This window comes from Cervus elaphus, chromosome 20 (assembly GCF_910594005.1).
Source record: "Cervus elaphus chromosome 20, mCerEla1.1, whole genome shotgun sequence".
Lineage (NCBI taxonomy): Eukaryota > Metazoa > Chordata > Mammalia > Artiodactyla > Cervidae > Cervus > Cervus elaphus.
The window spans coordinates 73,882,100-73,908,359 of NC_057834.1; the positions used below are offsets into that span (position 1 = coordinate 73,882,100).

At 37.8% G+C, this 26,260-nt stretch overlaps 1 protein-coding gene across 1 annotated transcript in view; it reads left to right on the forward strand.

The window, feature by feature from the left end:
• The window catches only part of GLMN (glomulin, FKBP associated protein), a 44,593-nt gene that overhangs the window by 4,297 nt on the left and 14,036 nt on the right, over positions 1–26,260 (forward strand). Inside the window, exons 4-14 of the mRNA XM_043878899.1 lie at positions 1,756–1,872; positions 6,215–6,323; positions 7,709–7,949; positions 9,486–9,588; positions 17,408–17,595; positions 18,000–18,053; positions 19,452–19,482; positions 19,588–19,677; positions 21,706–21,747; positions 21,847–21,920; positions 23,154–23,238. Of these exons, the coding sequence (XP_043734834.1) occupies positions 1,756–1,872; positions 6,215–6,323; positions 7,709–7,949; positions 9,486–9,588; positions 17,408–17,595; positions 18,000–18,053; positions 19,452–19,482; positions 19,588–19,677; positions 21,706–21,747; positions 21,847–21,920; positions 23,154–23,238 (1,134 nt within the window). The remainder of the gene's footprint in view (positions 1–1,755; positions 1,873–6,214; positions 6,324–7,708; positions 7,950–9,485; positions 9,589–17,407; positions 17,596–17,999; positions 18,054–19,451; positions 19,483–19,587; positions 19,678–21,705; positions 21,748–21,846; positions 21,921–23,153; positions 23,239–26,260) is intronic.

A 26,260-nucleotide genomic window follows, 5' to 3' on the forward strand; every position in this document is an offset into this window, starting at 1 on the left:
CTCAGATATGTACAATTTTATTCACATCTGGAATTTCTCTTAATTATACTCAGAGCTGGGCTTCCCTGGTGGCTCAGATGGTAAAAGAATCTGCCTGCCTTGCAGGAGACCCAGGTTCAATCCCTGGGTTGGGAAGATCCCCTGGAGAAGAAATGCTACCCCACTCCAGTATTCTTGCCTAGAGAATCCCATGGACAGAGGAGCCTGGCGAGCTACAGTCCACAGGGTCAGAAAGAGTTGGACATGACTGAGCAACTAACACATTCACTTTCATGCCTGATAAACTTCTGTTTCTTTAACAAGTCTTAGCATAACCATCCCCTGTTCTGGGAAGCCTCTCTTGCTTTCCCTGGTTAGAAGTGACTATTCTGCTATACTTTATATTCTACCTTTATTATTTTATAAGACTGAGTTCATACAGGGAGTATTGTACTGATTTGTGTTCTTCCTCGATGTATTTTCTTTTGAATGAACCTAGAATATGAATTCTTTGAGGATAGATTGCTTATCTGATGTGTTTTTTGCTTTACTTCCTGCACCTAGAGTATTCTAGGGTCCTATCAAATATGTTTGATAAATACTAATGAGTTGAAGTAGAATGCAGGTCAGAGAAGTGGAGTATATTACTAATAGTTTTGAAAATCAGTGGTTTTGCTCTAGGGTGGCTTGTATTTTTTTCTTTGAAAAGTTCTTTTAGATTTCTAAGTTTAGAATGGGTAGTAGGAAATTTCTGTTTATTAAAGTTGAGTCTGAAAAAGCCAGATTAAGAAAGAAAACTTTAAAAAATAGGCCAGGAGAAAGTGAAAAACTAATACACTTGAAGGGAAACTAGAGATTGGCTAGAAAACTGACTTTACTGCCTTAAAAAAGAAAACGACACCGACATTTTATTTTACATTGCAACATTTTCAATTTTGTGTTGGATTTCAATAAGCTGAACAGTTACAGTAAAACATGTCACCAAGTTCTAATGATGAGGAGCAAATGACTGAAAAAGTTTTTCTACTTAATGGAAAATTTCTAGAAATTGTTCCTCAGTCATAAAACCTTCTCGTATCTCCTTTTATCTTTTAAGTCATTCAGAGGCCAGATGTTGAGAAGCTGGGATGAATTCTTTCCCTTTGCTCCAAACAGTTGGTAGCCTATAATACATTTTAACTAAATAATTGCTTTAGAAAGAAAAGAGAATCAGTGGTTTTGATAATGAATATGAATCACTAATTATAAGTTAAACTTTTAGTTGTATAAGCATTCTGAAATATCTTTGAAAATAAAAGCTGTTTGTAGACGAGAAAGTTGATGAAGTTGTTATCCCCTTTATGTTTACAGAAGTGACATGATTATAATATACTTAGAGATTCTCCAATGAACTTTAAAAGGTTCATGAGTGTTGACTGGATTTCTTTATGAACTGGGAGCAAAATTCTCCATGAAAATTTTAAGTACTGCTCATATTAAGCAAATTAGCTCTACAGTTGGAAATAGATGAACTATTTAAATCCTGGGAAAGACTAACTTACCTGATTAAAAGTAAAGACTCATTTGCCTTTCCTCAGTGTAAGTATTAAAAACCATTTTAGAATTTGTTATCTCTTAGCTGCCAGTCCTAGGAAGTCAATGGGGAGATGTCCATGGACACACTTGCCTCATCTTTTCTGTTTTTGAGGAAATTATAAGCTTCACCAGGTTAAGAAAGCTCACTGTGAGAGTCCTGTAGATGGCAGTATTTGCTTTACTCTGAAAACGTTTTTGCAGGTCATCGTCAAGAATATGGGCTGGAATCTTGTTGGTCCTGTTGTTCGATCACTTTTAAGAAATGAAAAGGAAGATAAAAGAAAGTGTCATTTCCTGCTGCTTGATTTATTGGTAAAGGTAAGTTAACAAAACTAGATTCACCTTGTTGCAATATGCAGCAGTATTTTATAATTTCCTTTAATGTTTTTGGTGAGAAAGCTTTTAGTACATGAAAATATAGGAGGAAACTCTTTGGAGAAGAGTCTCATCCTTATTTATGGGATGGGCAATTCCATTTCATTTTTCCCAAATTTTCTGTATATAAGAGTTATCCAACCTTATCTTCAGTTCAGTAACTCAGTTGTGTCTGACTCTTTGTGACCCCATGAACTGCAGCATGCTAGGCCTCCCTGTCTTATCACCAACTCCTGGAGTTTACCCAAACTCACGTCCATTGAGTCAGTGATGCCATCTCATCCTCTGTCGTCCCCTTCTCCTCCTGCCTTCAATCTTTCCCAACATCAGGGTCTTTTCAAATGAGTCAGCTCTTTGCATCAGGTGGCCAAAATACTGGAGTTTCAGTTTTAACATCAGTCCTTCCAGTGAACACCCAGGACTGATCTCCTTTAGGATGGACTGGTTGGATCTCCTTGCAGTCCAAGGGACTCTCAAGAGTCTTCTCCAACACCACAGTTCAAAAGCATCAATTCTTCGGCGCTCAGCTTTCTTAATAGTCCAACTCTCACATCCATACATGACCACTGGAAAAACCATAGCCTTGACTAGATGAAACTTTGTTGACAAAGTAATGTCTCTGCTTTTTAATATGCTCTCTAGGTTGGTCATAACTTTCCTTCCAAGGAGTAAGCATCTTAACTTCATGGCTGCAATCACCATCTGCAGTGATTTTGGAGCCCAAAAAAATAGTCAGCCACTGTTTCCCATCTATTTGCCATGAAGTGATGGGACCAGATGCCATGATCTTAGTTTTCTGAATGTTGAGCTTTAAGCCAACTTTTTCACTCTCCTCTTTCACTTTCATCACGACGCTCTTTAGTTCTTCTTCACTTTCTGCCATAAGGGTGGTGTCATCTGCATATCTGAAGTTATTGATATTTCTCCCAGCAATCTTGATTCTAGCTTGTGCTTCATCCAACCCAGCATTTCTCATGATGTACTCTGCATATAAGTTAAATAAGCAGGGTGACAATATACAGCCTTGACATACTCCTTTTCCTATTTGGAACCAGTCTGTTGTTCCATGTCCAGTTCTAACTGTTGCTTCTTGACCTGCGTACAGATTTCTCAAGAGGCAGGTCAGGTGGTCTGGTATTCCCATCTCTTGAAGAATTTTCCACAGTTTATTGTGGTCCACATAGTCAAAGGCTTTGGCATAGTCAATAAAGCAGAAATAGATGTTTTCTGGAACTCTCTTGGTTTTTCGATGATCCAGCAAATGTTGGCAATTTGATCTCTGCTTCCTCTGCCTTTTCTAAAACCAGCTTGAACATCTGGAAGTTCACGGTTCACTTATTGCTGAAGCCTGGCTTGGAGAATTTTGAGCATTACTTTACTAGCGTGTGAGATGAGTGCAATTGTGCGGTAGTCTGAGCATTCTTTGGGATTGCCTTTCTTTGGGATTGGAATGAAAACTGACCTTTTCCAGTCCTGTGGCCACTGCTGAGTTTTCCAGATTTGCTGGCATATTGAGTGCAGCACTTTCACAGCATCATCTTTTAGGATTTGAAATCCCTCAACTGGAATTCCATCACCTCCACTAGCTTTGTTCGTAGTGATGCTTCCTAAGGCCCACTTGACTTCACATTCCAGAATGTCTGGCTCTAGGTGAGTGATCACACCATCATGATTGTCTGGGTCATGAAGATCTTTTTTGTATAGTTCCTTTGTGTATTCTTGCCACCTCTTCTTAATATCCTCTGCTTCTGCTAGGTCCATACCATTTCTGTCCTTTATTGAGCCCATCTTTGCATGAAATGTTCCCTTGGTATCTCTAATTTTCATGACGAGATCTCTAGTCATTCCCATTCTGTTGTTTTCCTCTATTTCTTTGTATTGATCGCTGAGGAAGGCTTTCTTATCTCTCCTTGCTATTCTTTGGAACTCTGCATTCAAATGTGTATATCTTTCCTTTTCTCCTTTGCTTTTCGTGTCTCTGCTTTTCACAGCTATTTGTAAGGCCTCCTCAGACAGCCATTTTGGTTTTTTGCATTTCTTTTCCATGGGGATGGTCTTGATCCCTGTCTCCTGTACAGTGTCCCAAACTTCCGTCCATAGTTCATCAGGCACTCTGTCTATCAGATCTAGTCTCTTAAATCTATTTGTCACTTCCACTGTGTAGTCATAAGGGATTTGATTTAGGTCATACCTGAATGGTCTAGTGGTTTTCCCCACTTCCTTCCATTTAAGTCTGAATTTGGCAATAAGGAATTCATGATCTGAGCCACAGTCAGCTCCCGGTCTTGTTTTTGCTGACTATATAGAGCTTCTTCATCTTTGGCTGCAAAGAATATAATCAGTCTGATTTCGGTGTTGACCATCTGGTGATGTCCATGTGTAGAGCCTTCTCTTGTGTTGTTGGAAGAGGGTGTTTGCTATGACCAGTGCGTTCTCTTGGCAAAACTCTATTAGCCTTTGCCCTGTTTCATTCTGTACTCCAAGGCCAAATTTGCCTGTTACTCCAGGTATTTCTTGACTTCCTACTTTTGCATTCCAGTCACCTGTAATGAAAAGGACATCTTTTTTGGGTGTTAGTTCTAGAAGGTCTTGTAGGTCTTCATAGAACCGTTCAACTTCAGCTTCTTCAGTGTTACTGGTTGGGGCATAGGCTTGAATTACCGTAATATTGAATGGTTTGCCTTGGAAACAAACAGAGATCATTCTGTCGTTTTTGAGATTGCATCCAAGTACTGCATTTCGGACTCTTTTGTTGACTATGATGGCTACTCCCATTTCTTCTAAGAGATTCCTGCCCACAGTAGTACATATAATGGTCATCTGAGTTAAATTCACCCATTCCAGTTCATCTTAGTTCACTGATTCCTAGAATGTCGACATTTACTCTTGCCATCTCCTATTTGACCACTTCCAATTTGCCTTGATTCATGGACCTGATATTCCAGGTTCTTATGCAATATTGCTCTTTACTGCATTGGACCTTGCTTCTGTCACCAGTCACATCCACAACTGGGTATTGTTTTTGCTTTGGCTCCATCTCTTCATTCTTTCTGGAGTTATTTTTCCACTGATCTCCAATAGCATATTGGGTACCTACCGACCTGGGGAGTTCATCTTTCAGTGTCCTGTCTTTTTGCCTTTTCATACTGTTCATGGGGTTCTCAAGACAAGAATACTGAAGTGGTTTGCCATTCCCTTCTCCAGTGAACCGCATCCTGTCAGACCTCTACCATGACCTGTCCGTCTTGGGTGGCCCCACACGGCATGGCTTAGTTTCATTGAGGTAGACAAACTGTGGTCCGTGTGATCAGATTGACCTTATCTTAGATCCACTGATTCAGAATCTTCAAAGAGAGACCTAAAAAGATCTTTTTTTTTTTTTTTTAAGTAGCTTATTATATAGATGTGAAATTCATGCTTTAGATAATTTGGAGAGGTAGTTCATGGCCACACTGATCTTTTGGCAATGTTGAAAGTAAAGTCAGATCCCAGTCCTCTTTTTTCTGTGGTATGTTCCCTAAAAGAATATACCACACACAAAAAATCTAAAAAAATAAAACCTAGAATGCCAGTGATCACAGTAGACGTAGAAGTAGGGAATAGATAGGTGTAACTGACCACCTTAGAAAGAGGCTCCGAGTAAAAGGTTCATAGAGTTATAAACCTAAAATGATAGTTAAGAGAGAAATTCTAAGGAAAAGTGCATTATAAGAAGCCACTTAGAGATCACTGTAAATAAACACAAATATATACTTGGAAAGAAGGAACTCCCTAGGTTTTAGTTATTAACTATGAGAGCTTTCGGAAGAACAAGGGAAGTGAGGTGATAAGACCAGTCAGAAAGCAATGCGAAGTTTCGTTTGTTCAGGAAAGACAAGAGACTCTGCACTCATCTGAACCACCCTGGCAGTGTGGGATGGAAAGGTCCCACCTGCTGGAAGCTCTGGGAAATGAAGGCAGCCTTCAGAATAGCCATCGAAGCGCAAAAGAAACCTCAGCTCTGGTGACCAGGCTGTCCTTTCCCCTGTTTCTCTAACTTTTCCATTAATCAGTAATTTAAGTCTCTTAAATGTAGCTGTCCATTAGGAGACCCTTGACTGCTTGCTTTCATAGAGTCACAGACTCTGGGTTTTGCCAGTGTATTTTTTAAAAACTCTTTTATGAGATGTTTTACTGTTAAGCAAAAATAATGATATTATCTCAGTATATTCCTTTAAAAAATAATAATAATGTGGCTTTAAATACAACTTGTATTAAACAGGTTCAATTGTGAATATTTTTATAGTTATGTAATCCAAAGGAATTATTGTTGGGTTTGCTTGAACTGATTGAAGAGCCCTCCGGAAAACAGATATCCCAAATTATTCTTCTTTTACTTCAGCCATTACAAACAGGTAATGAGTATATTGATATCTAAGTCTTCCTTGTTTTATTTGTGTAAGTGCCTTGACGTTACTCCAAGATGTCAACACTCTACCAAAGTATAGTTTATGCCTAATTATGGAGTACTCTGCTTAAACTAGTAATAGCAATGCCAACTTGAATCCTACTGCTCATAGAAAGACGGCAATACCTGCCACAGTGTGGGTACCCAGTAAATATTTTGTTGAATGTTATGTCCCTTTTCACATGCTTTGTTATGACCTATAGCTTTTTGCTTAACCTTCCTATCTGCAACTTATATTTAGAATTTTTGCTATAAACCTATTTAAAGGATATGTTTTGGCTGTTCTGCACTGCTTAATCTGATTTTGTTGTGGTAGACTTGTATCTTTATTAAGAATGGTATCAGGCAGGGGTTGTTCAACCTCTGCCTTTGGAGGTTGGGATTGGGAATAATAAAGGTATTACTGAAGTATGAAACAAGTGGAAAGAAAAGTTTTCATGACTGAGTAAAAAAAAGAGTACTGGTAAGTAATCAACTTTGGCAACCAAGGCAGATAGTATTTATGCATGGGAAGAGACTACCATTTTATAACCAACATGTAACACAGTCTATCAGAAGGACCTGGGATCAGAAACTAGAATAAATTTGTTTTAAATGTGAATTCCCAGCAGATTTGTATCAATTGAAATATTTAAAGTCTTCTAGAAAGAAAAATCTAATACTACTACTTTTCATTTTTACAGTGCTTTATAGTTTACAGGATACTTGTTCTTATTTTTTGCTTATAACATCCAAAAAATATGGAAAGAAGTACTTCTTTAAGTTTTAAGTATGTAACCTGGTATGAACATACCTAAACAAAATTTCATGGCATCTGTTGTAAAGTGCCATGATTGTAAGGTGCTCTATTATTTTATGCACCCCTAAGAAAGAGAAACGGAGAAGGCAATGGCACCCCACTCCAGTACTCTTGCCTGGAAAATCCCAAGGACGGAGGTGCCTGGTAGGCTACAGTCCATGGGGTGGCTAAGAGTCGGACACGACTGAGCGACTTCACTTTCATTTTTCACTTTCATGCATTGGAGAAGGAAATGGCAACCCACTCCAGTGTTCTTGCCTGGAGAATCCCAGGGATGGGGAGCCTGGTGGGCTGCCGTCTATGGGGTCACACAGAGTCGGACACGACTGAAGTGGCTCAGCAGCAGCAGCAGCAAGAAGGAAAAAAAAAATACTGCCAATTAGACTATGATATGTCATCCTGATAGCAGAGTTGTCAAAATGTGGAGGGGGAACTGTATGTGGTAATCTGGCATTTATTGGACTTATTCTTCCTTGTTTGGTTTAGGATACTTCATGAGGCAGCCTCAAGTAACAGCTTGGTCTCTGTTTCAGTGATTCAGAAACTTCGTAACAACAAGGCATATTCAGTTGGGTTGGCATTGTCTACACTTTGGAGTCAGCTCGCTCTCCTTCCGGTTCCATACTCAGAAGAACAAATACAGGCAGATGACTATGGCCTTTGTCAGTGCTGCAAGGCCTTAGTAGAGTTCACTAAACCTTTTGTGGAGGATGTCATTGATAACAAGGGAAACTCAAGGGAAAATGAGAAATTAAAAGATGAAATACTGAAATTGTAAGTATATTTTTAAGAACAGTTCATAATGAACTTAAGTATTTGATAGTTCAGTTATTTAAAATGTTTCTTTGTTTTATTTGTGATGGAAATGTAAATCTAGTTTCAAAATTTGAATTTCAGAAGAATATGGAGTTCAGTTGATATAACATGGGCATTTAATGATCTTTAAAAAAATTAAGTATCATATGTACATGTGGCTCAGATGGTAAAGAATCCACCTGCAATGAAACAGACCTAAGTTCGATCCCTGGGTTGGAAGATCCCCTGGAAAAGGGAATAGCTACCCACTCCAGTATTCTGGTCTGGAGAATTCTATGGACAGAGGAGCCTAGCAGGCCACAACCTATGGGGTCACAAAGAGCAGGACACAACAGAGTCACTTTCACTTTTCAAAAAAATTAAAACCAATATCCATTTCTTTAGTTTACTTATATTCTTTTATAGATTGCCTTTACTCATCATGGTAAGTGAACAATAGCAGTGGAGAGAATAGATAGTTGTAGCTCAGAGAATGTTTTTTTTCCAGGGGAATTATGTTTTACTCTCCCTTTGAAAGCAGCGGAAGAAGCACCAGACAGTTGAAATTCCAATTTGATAACAAAAACAGTAGCAGAGAACCCAGTAACATTCACACCAGGGGTACTGTGTATTGTTGTCAAGCACTTGACATATAGTTAATCCAAATTTAGTGCTGTAAGTGTAAAATATTCCCTGTGTTTCAACAACCTGTTATTAAAAGAAATACTGAAATATCTTAATAATTTTTATACTGATTACATTGAAATGATGTTTCTAATATATGGGTTAATAAGATAAATTATTAAAATTAATTTCTCTTGTCTCCTACTACTTTTTTAGTGTGACTGCTAACAAATTTTTAATTACATGTGGGGCTTTAATTATATACAGGACTCTGTTAGACAGTGCCGGACTGGATTATATTGAATTACATGTACCAATAATTTTAGTTTGAAAATTTTGGAGACTAAAACTGCTGTCAGCTTTCTGTCTTGTCAGGCTAGGATATTAAACCTTTTTTTTTTTTTTTAACCATTTATAAAACTCACTAGTTCATGAAAGAAAATATATTTTAACTAAAGAAATGGGTAGGGCTTAATCACAGAATAAAGTTTGGTTTTCTAAATAAAACAAATACAGCTCTGTGGAAAAAATTACTGTGTTGTCCTGACTTTCCTTGAACTTATGTATAAGTTCAAGTATGTATACATATACATACTCATATGTATAAAAACTACATATACACAGCACTGTCCTAAGACAAATATTCAGTATGCATCAGTATAGTCCAGACATGAAAGTGACTTTCTGCACAGTCTAGCAAGGTATTTTTATGCTCTCCCCATTAGTAGTAAGAAAAATCTTATATCACCAGTTTTACAGACCATTGAGTTATTGGTTATTTTATTTTTTATTGTTATTTTTCATGTTATTTATGTTATTTTTCATGTGAAAACTAGTTATTTTATACTTAGGAAGTGTTGTATTCATAGTTACCTATTTCTTAAATTTTAGTTGTTTGAAAAGCTTGAAATGTCCTTTGCTGACAGCACAATTCCTTGAGCAGTCTGAAGAAGCTGGAGATGATCCTTTAAAGTGTTTTGCATCCGAAATAATAGTAAGTACAGCTAATTTAATTTGTTATAAAATCTGTAATATAAAATATTACCTGCTATATTCTTATCTGCGGCACATGGACATGTAAATTGACACATGTATTAATAAAGCAGTATGTATTTTTTATAGAACATAGTTAAAAAGATGGAAAATAAATAGCAATAATCTCAATAACCAGATATAAATAATATTAATACCTGTACAGGAAAATTCTGCAGTTTTCCTGTGTCTTTCTCCTTTACTTTCACTCAAAACACTTCTGACATTTCTGGTCACAAAATGTGTGGGTTTTTTTTCCCCTGTATGAAACAATCCTGAAGCACCAACTGGGCATCCTACAGTTTAACTCAAATTCTGACACTTAACTACCTGGAGATAGTATCAGATTCCACAGGTTAAGGGCTTAGTCCCATGAGGTTGCTCCCTATTTCAGATGCCAATTGCTAGTCTTAAGTTCCCAGTTTACCCGCAACTGTTGTCTGACTTGGCTACAAATGGAAGATTCCATGACCTCCCGCTCGTTGGGTTCAATTATTTGCTACAGCAGCTCACAGAATTAAAAGGAAACCTTTACTTTATTTTACTAGTTTATTAAATGGTATGATAAGGGACACAGAAGAACAGCCCATGAAGAAATGCACAGGCGAGGTGTCGAAGGGTCCCAAGCACAGGACTTCTAGTCTCATGACGTTGGACTACATCGTGATCCCAGGACACTGTGATCTCTAGCCTGGAAGCTCTCTGAAATTCATATTTTGGGGATTTTATTGAGGCTTCCTCGTTTAGGCATGATAAGACATTAACTCCATTTCCAGTCCCTCCTCCTCTAGAGAACTGGGGGATGGGACTCAAAATCCCAAGCTTCTAATCATGGCTTGCTCTTTCTGGTTACCACCCCCTACCCAGGAGCCATCTTAGTGCCCACTCAGAGTCTCTTTACGAAAACAAAAGATGCTCCTAGTGTCTTATGACAGAAATTTACAGAGGTTTTAGAGCACTTTGTCAGGGACGGGGTTAAACACAAGTATTAGAACAGATGTTCCTAGTGCTCTTATCACTTAGAAAATCATAAGGGTTTCAGGAACCCTGAAACATCATGCAAAATGCTGGGCTGGATGAATCACAACCTGGAATCAGGATTGCTGGGAGAAGTATCAACAACCCCAGATATGCAGATACTACTACTGTAATGGCAGAAAGTAAAGAGAAAATAAAGAGCCTCTTGAGGGTGAAAGAGGAGAGTGAAAAAGTTGGTTTAAAACTCAACATTCAAAGAACTGAGATCATGGCATCCAGTCCCATCACTATAGAAGGGGGAAAAGTAGAAGCAGTGACAGATTTTATTTTCTTGGGCTCCAGAATCACTGCTAACAATGACTGCAGCCATGAAATTAAAAGACGCTTGCTCCTTGGAAGGAAAGCTATGACAAACCTAGACAGCATATTAAAAAGCGAAGACATCACTTTGCCAACAAAGGTCTGTACAGTCAAAGCTGTGGTTTTTCCAGTAGTCATGTATGGATGTGAGAACTGGACCATAAAGAAGGCTGAGCACCGAATTGATGCTTTTGAATTGTGGTGCTGGAGAAGACTCTTGAGAGTGAGTCCTTTCCACAGCAAGGGGATCAAACTAGTCAATCCTAAAGGAAATAAACCCTCAATATTCACTGGAAGGACTGATGCTGAAGCTGAAACTCCAATACTTTGGCCACCTGATGTGAAGAGCTGACTCATTGGAAAAGACCCTGATGCTGGGAAAGATTGAAGGCAAAAGAAGAAAAGGGTGGGAGAGGATGCAATGGTTAATCATCACTGACTCAATGGACATGAATTTGAGCAAACTCTGGGACATAGTGAAGGAGAGGGCATCTTGACATGCTGCAGCCTGTGGGGTTGCAAAGAGTTTGGACACGACTTAGCGACTGAACAACAACAGGAACACTGTGCCAATAACCAGTAGCAGAGACCCATATATATTTTCTGTTATCTCACAACACCTTCCAGATGTTTTTCTCCTTTAATAGTTTTATTTATATATATGTATTAATTAATTTTTTTTTAAAGGTCCTATCACATAGTTGACTCTTGAACATGTTCAGGGGGTAGGGGCACCACACCTCTGCTTAGTCAGAATTCATGTATACCTTATAGTCTGCCCTCTGTATTCAGAATTTGAAATTTGAGAAGGGATGGGGGAATTAGGAGAGGAGATGTGAGAACTTTAGAGAAGAGATGATTGGTAACTGATATAAACAGATATGTAGTTAAATAGTAGTGAAAAGGTTATGAGTGATGAAGAGAGAGAGGGAATGGGTTTTCTCAGGAGTATATAAGAACCTGGGGCATCTTCATTGTTGCAAGTTAGAGTACAGTATAAACCTCTAGAAGCAGTACAGACTTCACCATTTGTGATATATGTACTGCATTTTAAGAAGGTGGCTATGAAAGTTGGAAACTTAAAGCTGGGAGTGATGTAATCAAACTGTTTTGAGTTCACCACGTTAATGGAGGATGAACTTAACTGCAATAAGAATGGAAGTAGGGAGATCGGTTAGGTATCTTTTGGGAGTTAAGTGAGAATGATGAGAGTTAAGAGAGAATGATAAGAGAATGGAAAGAAGAGAAGGCAGATTTGAGAACTTTATAAGTAGATAAAATTGCAAAGTTTGGTTATAGGCTGGATTTAGAAGAATAGTAAAAAGTTGAGTTATGGACAAGGTTTTTTGGTTAATAACAGGACAGGTAAAGGTTCCAATAATTGAGATAGAGAATACACAAGCAAGGAGTAGGGGGTTCTGTGCTTTAAATTTTTTTTCATTGTGGAAATTTAAAGACATTCATAAAGGTAGAGGGACCAATGTAACATAGTCTCATGTACCCCTTGCCTCACTTTAACAATTAATGTTTTTGCCAATCTTGGTTTATCTAGCCTCCCTCCCCCCTTTTTTTTGAATTGATAAGCAATGTAAAGTTAGTTTATTTTTTTTTTAATTTTGTTAAATTTTTATTGGAGTATAGTTGATTTACAGTTTTGTGTTAGTTTTTACAATACAGCAAAATGAATCACTTATTCACATATGCACTATTTTTTAGATTTTTTTTCCATTGTAGGTCATTACAGAGTATTGAGTAGAGTTCCTATTCTATATAAAGGTTCTTAGTAGTTATCTATTTTATGTATAGCAGTGTGTATATGTCAGGCTCAGTCTCCCAATGTGTCCCTCCCCTGCTTTTTGCTGTTGTATTTTATAGCAAGTCCTAGATATATCATTTCATCTGAGTCTTTATGTATGCTTCTCTAATTGGTAAGGACTTTTTCAAAAACAACCACAATGCCATTATGACACCTAACCAGATGAGCAATTATCTCTAAAATATATATGTATGTATATCTAATACCCAGAGAGCAGGTTTTTAAGGAGCAAATTTTGAATAAGAGTGATGAGATCACCTAAAGAGGTGGATCGGTGTGAGAAAAGAGAGAGTTCAGGGCTGAACCTTGTAGGGTTCAGTTAAATTCAGTCGTTCAGTCATGTCCAACATTTTGCAACCCCATGGACTGCAGCACGCCAGGCTTCCCTGTCCATCACCAACCCCTGGAGCTTCCTCAAATGTATGTCCATAGAGTCAGTGATGCCATCTAACCATCTCATCCTCTGTCGTCCCCTTCTCCTCCTGCCTTCAATCTTTCCCAGCATCAGGGTCTTTTCCAATGAGTCAGTTCTTCATATCAGCTGACCAGAGTGTTGGAGTTTCAGCTTCAGCACCAGTCCTTCCAATGAATATTCAGGACTGATTTCCTTTAGGATTGACTGGTTTGATTTCCTTGCAGTCCAAGGGACTCTCAAGAGTCTTCTCCAGCTTCACAGTTCAGAATCATCAATTCTTCAACGCTCAGCTTTCAGCTTTACCCTGTAGGGTACCAGCTCATAAATGAGCCCATCAGAGAGACCAAGAAAGGAGAGTCAAAGCGGTGATGAAAATATCACAGAAACTGAGGCGGTAGAGTTCAGGAAGAAAGAAATGATTGCTACTGTTAAACGCAGCAGAGGTAGTCTGTAGAGTTGGAGTTGCAAAGCGTCCACTGGATTTAGGAAGTAGATGGCATTGATAATCTTAGCAAGAGCAATTTGAGTGGAGTGTGGGAGACAAAAACCAGTTGAATAGATAAAGGAGTGCATGAAAAATGAGACAAAGGAGATAACTAATATAAGCTATACTTTAGAAGAGTTTGGATGAGTAAGGAAGAAGGCAGTAGAGAAGACATAAAGGTAATTGGGAGAGATAGGGACGCTTGAGTATATTTATAGGCTAAAGGGGCGGAAACCATCAGAGGGAAAAAGAAAAGTGTTATGGAATAACTGAAGTAATGTGGCAGGAGGAGAGCAGACTGCTGGGCAAGGATCGAGGACACCTCGAGAGGAAGAACATGTAGGACGGATATGCATGTAGAAAAATTTGTAGCAGAAATGGAGTGTTATAATCAAGGGAATCAGACCCACTGGTCTCATATCTCTTAAGAATGAGGAGGTAGAAATGAGGATTGAACAGGGGCCTTCAGAAAACTGATAAAGGTTTGGAATATTGAGTGGAAAGAAAAGAGAGGTAGAAGACCAAGAAAGCATTAGTCAGTAGTGCTGAGCACTTAGGTCTGTTGTTGGAGACCACAGCTGTAGAAATAAGTATTTGTGTGGTTTTTCTCCAGTAGAATCAGCTGTCTGGGTGTTGAAGTAGAAAAGTGAATTGTAGCTGTCTTTCCAAGGCTGGCATTTTATTGGGTACACGTAGCTAAAGGAAATATAGGGTGCGGATAGTTCAAATAATAGTGCATTGGTTGGTTAGGGAAAGAAGCGGATTAAGGAGGGACAGATGGGTAGGTTAAAAATGAAGGCATAATAATACTAGAGAAGTCAGAGGTAGATAAGTAGGTTGGTAGGAGAGATAAGATAAGAAATTGTGGTCAGAAAATGAGATGCTGGAGTTTAGGTATATAATATGGAATAGCTCCAAATGTTGATAGAGATCCAGGATGGAATTTGGTGCCAAAATGGATTAGAAATTAAGGTCATTAGAATTTGGTGGTCAGAAACACCATGAGGCTGACCTGCTATAGGAGTTATCTGCATAACTCCAGGATCATAGCAGGAGCTGAATAGAGAAAAGGCATGTGAGCAGATACCAGCCTTCAGTGAACATGGGGAAGTGACCAGAAAGTCAGCATATGACAGAGATGAGGACAGAAAAAGGGCAGTATGACATCTGCTTCAAAGGAAAATGTGCTTTTGCCTGAGAGTGCAGGAAGAACTAAGATAATACTAAGCCTCTACCCATACCACCCCTTCCTGCTGCTGCTTTACTGGCTGTGTGATGTAAGAGATGTGAGTGTGAGCAGCTCCCACCAGAAACTAGTCAGGTTTAATTAGAGCACTGAGATACAACAAACATCCTATGAAGAGGTTGAGGGTGTTAGGAAGAGGTTCTAAGATCTCAGTGGAAGGAGCATTACAAGTAGAGCCAGCAGTGAAGAAGCACAAAGCAGGTAAGAAATAGAGATGAAATTGGGGCACGAAATGAAGCGAGAAGGTGCTGGTGAAGGATAGGTAAATGTGGCACATCTCAGCCATCCCTCTGGCACAAGCTGTTTTGGTAGAGTACTGCTTGAATGCCCCAAGGGCTGCAGCATAGGAACATTTCATGAGAGGGCAAAGACTGCCATGAGAAATTGTAGAGGGTCAGGTATGTTGGGTGTGAGCAAGTCAGCTGAGTGATACGTGGATAGACAGTGAAGGCTCTAATTGGGACACAGGTGGACCCCGAATATCTACAGTAGATATTCTAACCAGTAGAATCTGGTTACATACAACGATTTTTTAAAAGACTAACCTTACTCTGCGGGGAAATAAACAACATCTAGTATTGGCTGGATAAAGAAATGAAACTTCATTATTAAGAGGACATTTGGAATCTGAGTATAGTCAATTTTTGTTTTATAGCTATAACAAGAATGTGTAGCTTCGAAAATCAATATGTATTTAGCATCTGGTAGCTGAATGGCAGTCTCTTGTGACTGAGGTTGAGTTTCCGTGGTTCATTTTTATGTTTTGAAATGACTAATGGAGCCATCTGGGATAGGCAGATTTTAACTCCCTGAAGACTGGAGAAGTCTTATTTGACTTTCTAATTCTCTACAATATCAGGCCCAGTGCCTGACACTCAAGTATTTATTGAATAAATTAGTGATTATGTGGAACATCAGTGTTACAGTGGAACAGTACAGTGGAACATCAGTATTACAGTGGAACAGTACAGTGGAACATCAGTGGAACATTCTGATTTAGCTGTTTCTGTCATTCCCTTTTGACTTCTATTTTCATAGTTTCTTGTGGCCTTTAACTTTCTTGAACTTTTTTGGTGGAACTTTCTCAATAAATATTGACATAGGTGTTATGTCATTTTCTTTATAAGGAAACTAAGGCTTTGGAGAGGTGAGGCACTAACCCAGTATTTCACAGCTAATAAGTGGTAGAGCCAAAACTCAGGGTAATTTCATTGGATGCTGAAGAGCAGATGCTTTCTGGCACGCTGGAAATAAAATAAAGGCACAGGAGCAGTCTTGTGTTTCCTAAGTCTCTCTTTTTCTCTTTCCTTCCCCTCTTAAAACTAACGTGAAACTGTAGTCAGTTAACATGTGTCGGGATGCTTCTCTTTCTCTTACCACACAAGAGCCTACCGGCCAGTCCATATCCAGCAGACAGTGGTCGGTAGAGCATTGTTACTAGAGTATTCTTCATTTGATTAGTCTGCTGGCATTTCATGATACTTGTATGTCTCACAAGTTTAGGTTCTCAGGTATTTCTGAAGCATTTTTTAAATTATGATAAAATACTCCATGATGGCTAAGACGGTAAAGAATTTGCCTGCAATGCAGGAGACCAGGGTTCAATCCTTGGGTCAGGAAGATTCCTCTGGAGAAGGGAATGGTTGCCTACTCCAGTATTCTTGCCTGGAGAATTCCATGGACAGAGGAGCCTGGCGGGCTACAGTCCATGGGGTGCTAAAAGTCGGACATGACTGAGTAGTATACACATACGTAAAATTTACCATTTTAACCATTAACTGTATAGTTCAGTGGCATTAAGTACATTCACATTGTTGCATAACCATCACCACCATCTATCTCCAGAACTGTCTCATCTTCCTACTCACTTCCTTCAGATTGTTGGCAGAAATTCATCTTCTTGAAGTTACAGGATTGAGGTCTCCATTTGGCAACCTACTCCAGTTTTCTTGCCTAGAAAATTCCAAGGACAGAGGAGCCAGTTTATGGAGTTGCAAAGAGTCAGACATGACTGAGCTACTGAGCACACACACACTCCATTTTCTTGCTGGCTAGGGACCACTTTGAGTTTCTAGAAGCTGCCTGTAGTTCCCTGCCAGATAGCCCTCTAAATAGGCCCCCTCATAACTTGGCGGCTTAGTTCTTTAAAGCCAGCAGAGTTGAGTTTCTGACTCTTAAAGAGGGCCTGGATCCTCTTTAAAAACATTCTTCCTCTTAAGTCAGGCCCACAGAGGATAGTCTCCCTTCTTAACTCAGATCAGCTGATTTGGGGCTCTAATTATATCTGCAAAAGTCGCTTCACTTTTGCTGTAGAACAAAATCTGATCATGGGGTGGCATCTTGCCATAGTCTGCTGGGTAGAAACAAGTCTCACAGGTCCTACCTACGCTCAAGAGGAGGGGATCATATAGGACGTGAATATGGGGTGGGAGAGGGCACAGTAGTGTGTCTGCTGTAGCTTCCTTTTTTATCCATTTCACAGGGATTTTTGTCAGCAATTGGATACCCTTTTCCCAAAATGATTTTTAATCATGGAAGGAAAAAGAAGATTTGGAATTACCTTGAATTTGAGGAAGAAGAAGACAAACAGTTATCAGACTCTATGGCTTCTCTGGCATATCTAGTATTTGTGCAGGGCATCAGTATTGATCAGCTTCCAATGGTCTTAAGGTAGGAGTTAGTGTTTATGTATTCTAAAAGGAATAGCATCAAACTCATTTATCTAATGTCCAACATATATTTATTAATGTATTAGTACATTTTCAGTGAAGTTTAAACAAAACCTATTTTTATTCTAAGTATTACTGCCTATAATCTTTTTAAAGCCAGTAATCATCAGTAGTGAAAAGGGTTGTGGGGGAGGTGTTGAAATAGACATAAGGAATGATTGGGACAAGAGTCAGAAAGTGTTAAACTGAGCTTAGTTTTGAAGCTGCTGGGCCAGTTGCCAATAGGGTGGTCTAAATTGCCATCATCTTTTTACTGGATTATTAATGTGATCCTGAGTGGATATGTGCTTCTAAAAGTGCGTGTGTAACGTGTGTGTGTTTATATATACATTTTTTCTATTTTAGCCCATCATATCTTTTGCAATTTAATATGGGGCATATTGACGTCCTTTTACAAAGGTAAGATTATTTAAGTGACATCTCAGAATTAAATAATAGTGTTAAAATAGTCCTTGTCAAGATCAAGGGAAACTACTTAGTCTTTGCCAGACCCTAGTTAATTAATTATTTTATAAAATAGTGACGCAAGTATTCACAAGAGACAGAAATGAACCAAAGGGATGTTTACAACAAAATTTCTTACTTTAAACTAAAGATAATATTAAAATATTGTCTTTTAAGGAGATTTCCAGTAATCTGCTTCTAGGGTTTCTTTGCTTATTTCAGAAGGTGGTAAATTAAAATACCTCTATCCCATTGCAGCCTCTTCCAATCTAAGGAGAGGTGGTCAAGAAAGAAAGTAATCCATGGTTTTGCTTCATGGATACAATCTGTGAACTGCATCAAAAGAAGGGAAGTCTTGACTCTACCTTTTTAAACTTAGATTATTGACAGTGATATCATTCAATAACTTCTCTCATTTGAGGCACCAATAAGAAGAAAAACTTTCTCTTTTAAAAAAAATTACCAAGTAACAGGTATGCAGTTTTCCCAGATAGATATTTAAGAATCTTGCACAACTCTATGCTTTGTTTTCTTTTTCTATAACATGTTGAAACTCTCTCTTGAGATCAGTCAGGGCCTTTCAGTGCTATCCTCTAGGAATACTAGTGACAGTTTATTAATCCCACCTCTTCCCAGGTGAAGGAAAATTTGTCACATGGCAAATGTCCAAAGCCTCAGCCTACAAGGCAGGAATTTCCAAGGGTCTCCTGGCACAAGTAGTTGCTCTGTAAATTTACTGTATTGTGTATGTGTTAATGATTTTACATAGTTTCTGTTATCTACATAAAATGAGAATGTGTATTGATTTTAATATTCAGTTCTATAGTCTTAAAATTTCCAAACTGTTTATTCATTGAGGCAAAAAACGGAACACTTTTAATTCCTTCTATGGTTAGAACAAGAACCTGGAGCCTAAGATCATAGGTTTTGCCAGGGATCTTAAATATTTAATTAATAATGATTGTAAACCTTTAAAAAATAAATAAATGGAAAGCATTACTTTATATAGATATATATATAAAGAATTCAAAAGATTTAACCAATTACTCAATTAGAATACATGGCATTATATCAGGCATAATTTGTTTCTTAGCACTTGGTGTTGAAATTCTACTGATCTGGTACCAGGAAATAAGCCCTGAGTGGACTGATTATGGTAAATTTGGATATCAGTAGCCAAATCGAAAGACAGATCAAAGGTGGATTAAGAATTTTGACTAAGTTCTTCAACAGAATTTCTCCTTTTTTTTAAAGTATTTAAAATTCAATTTTTGCTTTATTTTTCCTAAAGTGAAGAATAATTCTAAAGCAATTTAGAAAACCATGTTGATAAATTTTAATACTGTCTTCCAGAACAGAAGAGTCTGTTTTCTCCAAAGGATTGGTAAGATTTGTTTGCAACCATTGTAATTTAAATACACAGTCATGTTAACAAATACAGCTGTTGACATTATCATATTTGTGTCTCTGCATATATTTCAATCTGTAGGATCTGTTGGAGAATGGTTTACTGAGAATAGAGGACAGCAGTCTACTTCACCAGTACTTAGAAATCAAGAGTTTCCTTACTGTACCTCAGGTAAGTAAAATATGTATTCTGATCTTGAAAAATGCCGCTTTTCTAGTCTAAAGTAAAGTTCTTCTCAGACTCCTTTCCTGCTTTTTTCTCCATATCCTTTGAAAACTCTGGTACCTCGCTGTCCAGTAGAACTTTCTGTGATGGTGAAAGTATCCTATTCTCTGTGCTGTACAGTATGAAAGCCACTAGCCATATTGAACACTTGAAACGTGGCTGGTGTGACATAAAGAACTGAATTCTAAATTCTATTTAATTTAACCTTAACTAGCTATATGTGGCTAGTGGCTACTATATTTGACAGTATAGCATCCAGTGGAAATACAGCTTTCTTCTTTAACACTTTGGTTCTGTAGGAACCTTGCAAAATGAAGCTCCTTTACTTTTATCATAACTCAGGTCCTGAGGACCTCAGAAGGACTCCATCAAGGCATATATAATTCATTACTACAAAAACGTTTTGTTTTTCTCTCCTGTGACTTGTTTTACCCCTGTTTGTTAATTATTTGTTATCATAGCCAAATAGGTCTTAGATGTCAATGTAGCAAATTGTTTTTCCACTACTTAAATAGAAAAATCAGTTTCAGTTCAGTTGCTCAGTCGTGTCCCACTCTGCAACCCCATGGACTGTAGCACGCCAGACTTCCCTGTCCATCGCCTACTCCTGGAGCCTACTCAAACTCATGACCATTGTGTCGGTGATGCCATCCAACTATCTCATCCTCTGTCGTCCCGTTCTCCTCCTCCCTTCAATCTTTCCCAGCATCAGGGTCTTTTCCAGTGAGTCTGTTCTTCCCATCAGATGGCCAAAGTATGGGAGTTTCACCTTCAGCATCACTCCTTTCAATGAATATTCAGGACTGATTTCCTTTAGGATGGACTGGTTGGATCTCCTTGCAGTCCAAGGAACTCTCAAGAGTCTTCTCCAACACTGCAGTTCAAAAGCATCAATTCTTCGGTGCTCAACTTTCTTTACAGTCCAGTTCTCACATCCATACATGACTACTGGAAAAACCACAGCTTCGACTAGACAGACCTTTGTTGGCAAAGTAATGTCTCTGCTTTTTAATATGCTGTCTAGGTTGGTCATAGATTTTCTTCCAGGGAGCAAGCATCTTTTAATTTCATGGCTGCAGTCACCATCTGCAGTGAGTTTGGAGCCAAAAAAAAAAAAAAAATAGTCTGTCACTGTTTCCACTGTTTCCCCATCTATTTGCCATGAAATGTTGGCACTGGATGCCATGATCTTAAGTTTTCTGAATATTGAGTTTTAAGCCAACCTTTTCACTCTCCTCTTTTATTTTCATCAAGAGGCTCTTTAGTTCTTCTTCACTTTTCTGCCATAAGGGTGGTGTCATCTGTGTATCTGAGCTTATTGATATTTCCCCGGCAGTCTTGATTCCAGCTTGTGCTTCATCCAGCCCGGCATTTCGCATAATGTACTCTGCATTTAAGTTAAATAAGCAGGGTGACAGTATACAGACTTGACGTACTCCTTTTCCTATTTGGAACCAGTCTGTTGTTCCATGTCCAGTTCTAACTGTTGCTTCCTGACCTGCATACAGGTTTCTCAGGAGGCAGGTCAGGTAGTCTGGTATTCCCATCTCTTTAAGAATTTTACACAGTTTGTTGTGATCTGCAGTCAGAGGCTTTGGCATAGTCAATAAAGCAAAAGTAAATGTTTTTTTGGCTTCTGTTAGTATATACTAAATCTATGATTATTTTAAATTAATGGATTATATTTCTACATGTTTGATTTCATTTCTTTTGCCACCCTAGACATAATTGAAAATTACTATGTGCTTCTAACTATACACTTGGTAACACCCACTCAATATCAGTTACAAAATGGATTGTACTTAGCTTCCTGTGGGCATAACAGTAGAATGAAAGGCTTAAGGCAAAAATTACTTCAGCTTTAAATCTCTTATCCTCATTTCTCTGAATTTTTAGTATACATTAGTAATATAGTTGTTTCTTTGTAGTCAATATAATCTAGTATTTGAAATAAATTTGTTTTTTTATTTCCAGGGCTTAGTCAAAGTAATGACCCTCTGCCCCATTGAGACATTGGTATGTAAATATCTGGGACTAAATAATAATGAGTTGCAGTGAAAAGTTTTAATAATTTAATCTTTAATTTATGTAACAATATTATTTGTTCCATTTTAGAGGAAAAAAGGTTTAGCTGTGCTTCAGCTGTATATTAACAAATTGGATCCACAAGGCAAATATACATTATTTAGGTATGTATCAAAGGTTAATTGAGAAATGTGTGGTTGATTAAAAGCCAAATTAATGCCATTAATTATTCAAGATTATTGTATTTTGGTATGTTTTGCACGTAATTCCACTCTCTTCTCTGTAATAGGTAGAGATGAATTAATCAAAAATTATGGATACATATATAAACATTATGTGAATATTACATAATAAATAAACATATATACACTTCATTTCAATTAATTGAAATACTCTAAAGTTAAAATAGACTTAAAAGATTAAACTGAGATTGGTAAGGCTTCTGCTAGAACTTTATATATGTCAATAATATCCATTATTCACAGTTGAAATTAATGGCTCTTAAAATTAATGGAGTTATAACCTTTGACAGCCTATTCACTTTAATAGTGGAGCTTATTAATAGTACTATTTGAGGAGCAAAAGATTCTAGCAATTCAGAGCAATCAGCAAAGCTCTGATTTGAAAATCAGCAAATTTTCTTAAAGGGCCATAAGTAAATATAGTCTTTATGGGCCACACAGCCTCTGTTGCAATTGCTCAACTTTGTGTTTGTAGTAAGGGTCAGTGTAGTCCAATAAAACAAAACAGGCAGTAGGCTGGATTTGGCCTGCAGACCTTAGTTTGTTGATACCTGGGTAATAAAAATGAGTTAAAACCAAATTGGGGCAGCATTAACATGCTAAGTAAGAAGTGTTCTTTGGGACTGCCCAGTATTAGCACTCTTGATTCCTTTTTTATTCATTTCTATTTGAGAAGAATCAGAGTAGGTTTATGAAATCTCCATTTGATGCTTAGGTCTTATACCAGCTTTCCTATTCTGATCTACCTGTATTCCTACCCAGAAAACTCCCTTTTCTTAGGCTGATCAGATTGAGTTTCCTTTCTTTGCAATTAAGTTAATCTAACCAGACTAGTCAAACAGGGAATAATTTGGGGAGTTTTTAAGCTATTATACTAGTGACTGTTCTTGCCATGTTAGATCATTTCAACTACATGCATAAAAAGATTCAAATTTGGTTTAATCGAAATTTCTTTTTGGAAAAACCCAGTTAAAATAGAATTTGCCAGTTAATGAGGGCAGTAGCCATAACAGGTGACTTTGTCATTGTTGGCACTGGTTTTTTCCCATTTCTGCAAATAACACATGGCCCATATGAATTTGTAAAACTTTCATCATCATTTAATTATAATTCAGTCCAGTATAATTTCAAATGTATTGTAATTTTGCTTTAAAGGTGCTTACTGAATACAAGTAATCACTCAGGTGTGGAGGCCTTTATTATTCAAAATATCAAAAATCAAATTGACATGTCATTAAAGGTAAGAGCATAACTAAGGTGTCAATTATCAATTTGTTCTTTTATTTTGTAGGACTTATTTATTCATTTGTGGAAATACATTAATGTGGAATCTTGCTCTATGGACCTTTTCTATCTCTAATATTAGGGTACAGGCACACCTCAGAGATAGTATGGGTCTGGCTCCAGATCACCATGATAAAGCAGAAATCTCAGTAAAGCAAGTCACACAACATTTTTGGTTTCCTAGTGCATATCAAAGTTAATTAGACTACATTTTTATCTGTTAAGTGCAGTAGCATTATGTCTAAAAAAAGATGTACATACCTTAATTTTAAAATAAATGATAACCATCATCTGAACCTTCATGTAGTTGTAATCTTTTTCCTAGTGGAAGGTCGATGTTAATGGCTACTGATCAAGGTGCTATGGCTATTTCTTAAAGTAAGACAGCAGTAAAGTTTGCCAGATCGATTGACTGTTTCTTTCACAGATGATTTCTCTGCAGCATGCAAAGCTGTTTCACAGCATTTTACCCACAATAGACGTTCTTTGATTATTGAAGTCCATCCTCTCAAACTCTGCCACTGCTTTATCAACTAAGTTTATGTAATATTCTAAATCCTTTGTTATCATTGTCATTGTCAACAGTCTGAGTAGCATCTTCATCAGGAGTCCATTCAGTTTCAAGACACAATTTTCTTTGCCAACCCAGGAGAAACAGCTCCTCATCTGTTCAGATTTTATCATTGAAATTGCAGCAGTTCATTTACATCTTCAGGCTCCACTTCTAATTTTAGTTCTCTTGCTGTTTCCACCACAGTTATTGTTAATTCCTTTTTTAAAAAAAAATTTGGCTGTGCTGGGTCTTCGTTGTGGCATGTGGGCTTAGTTGCCCTGTTGCATGTGGGATCTTAGTTCTCTGACTAGGGATTGAACCTACGTCCTCTGCATTGGAAGGTGGATTCTTAACCACTGGACCACCAGGGAAGTCCCTCCACTGAAGTCTTGAACTCTTCTAAGTCATTTGTGAGGGCTGGAATCAGTTTCTTCCAAATTCCTCTGAATATTGATATTTTAACCTTTTCTCATGAATCATGAATGATTCCAGAAGGTTTTCAGTTTGCTCTGCCCAGATACATCAGAAGAATCACTGTCTCTGAAGCAATAGCTTTATGAAATATATTTCTTAAAGAGTAAGACTTTAAAGTTGAAATTACTCCTTTTTCCATGGGCTGCAGAATGGATTGTGTTCGCAGGCATGAAGACAATCTCATTTTATATCTCCATTAGATCTTTTAAGTGACAAAGTACATTGTCAGTGAGCTGTAGTAATATTTTGAAAATAATCTTTCTTCTGAGCAGTAGATCTCAAGAGTAGGGTTAAAATGTTCAGTAAACCATGTTGTAAACAAATATGCTGTCAAGGTTTTATTGTTCCATTTATACAGCATAGGCAGAGTAGATTTGGTATGATTCTTACAGGCCCTATGATTTTTGGAACAGTAAAAATAAGCATTAGTTTCAACCTCAAGCCACCAGCTTTTTTAACTCTTGAGAGTCAGTCTGTCTTTCGAAGCTTTGAAGTCAGGCATTTTCTCCTCTTGCTGTGAAAGCCTAGGTGGCATCTTGTTGCAGTATAAGTCTGTTTTCATCTACATTGAAAATCCTTTGGTTAGTGTAGCTACGTTCATTAATTACCTTCTTGTGCTGTGCATGGTCACTGATTTGTGTCCAACTGTTTGCAACCCCATGGACAGTAGCCCGCCAGACTCCTCTGTCCATGGGGATTCTCCAGGCAAGAATACTGGAATGGGTTGCCATGCCCTCCTCTAGGGGATCTTCCCAACCCAAGGATTGAACCCAGGTCTCCTGCATTGCAGGCAGATTTTTTTTAACCATCTGAGCCACAAGAGAAACCCAAAATTACCTTCCTAGATTTTCTGAATCACTTACTGCAGCTTCTACATCTGCACTTGCTGGTTCACCTTGCACTGTTAGGTCTGGAATTGGTTGCTTTCCTTCAAGCTTATAAGCCAACATCTACTAGCTTCAAACTTGCCTTCTGCAGCTTTCTCACCTCTCTTAGCCTTCATAAAATGGACAAGTTAGGACCTTGCTCTATATTACATTTTAGCTTAAGAGAATGTTGTGGTTGGTTTGATCTTCTATCCAGACCACTAAAACTGTCTCTATATCAGCAATAAGGCTGTTTCACTTTCTTATCATTCGTGTGTTCAGTTAAGTAGCTCTTAAATTTCCTTCAAGAACTTTTCCTTTGCATTTAGGCTAATTTGGCTAATTGTTTTTGGCACAAGAGGCCTAGCTTGGCCTTCAACATGCTTCCTCACTAAGCTTAATCATTTCTAGCTTTCGATTTAAAATGAGACTTATATGACTCTTCCTTTTACTTGAATACATCGTAGGGTTATTAATTGGCCTAATTTCAGTATTGTCATGTCTCAGGAAATAGGGAAGACAAAGGAGAGGGAGAGAGAGAGAGGGATGGACAGACATTGGAGCAGTCAAAACACACACACTTTTTAAGTTCACTGTCTTCTGTGAGCATGGTTCATGGTGGCCCAAAACAGTTAATGATAATAACATCAAAGATCACTAATCACAGATCACCTTGACAAATATATAATAATGAGTTTGAAATTTTGGAGAATTACCAAAATGTGACACAGATGTGAAGTGAATAAATGCTGTTGGAAACATGGTGCTGATAGACTTACTTGACACAAAGTTGCCATAAGCCTTCAATATGTAAAAAAATGCAGTAAAGTGAAGTGCAGTGAAATGAGGTATGCTTGCATATTTTCCCCCCATTTCTCCTCTTTTTTAAAAACTTGGATTTTGAAATTTGTTAACTATAGATTTAAATTGTATTGGTTCTAATAATATGAGTTCTTTTTGTTTTGCTGCATACTTGTGAAATATTAATGGAAACTGAAGTCTGTTTGTAAATACTCAGTAATTCCATATAGAGAACAGAGAAAGAGCATACCAGTGCTGTCAAACTAGCAGGGTTTGTTTCCAAG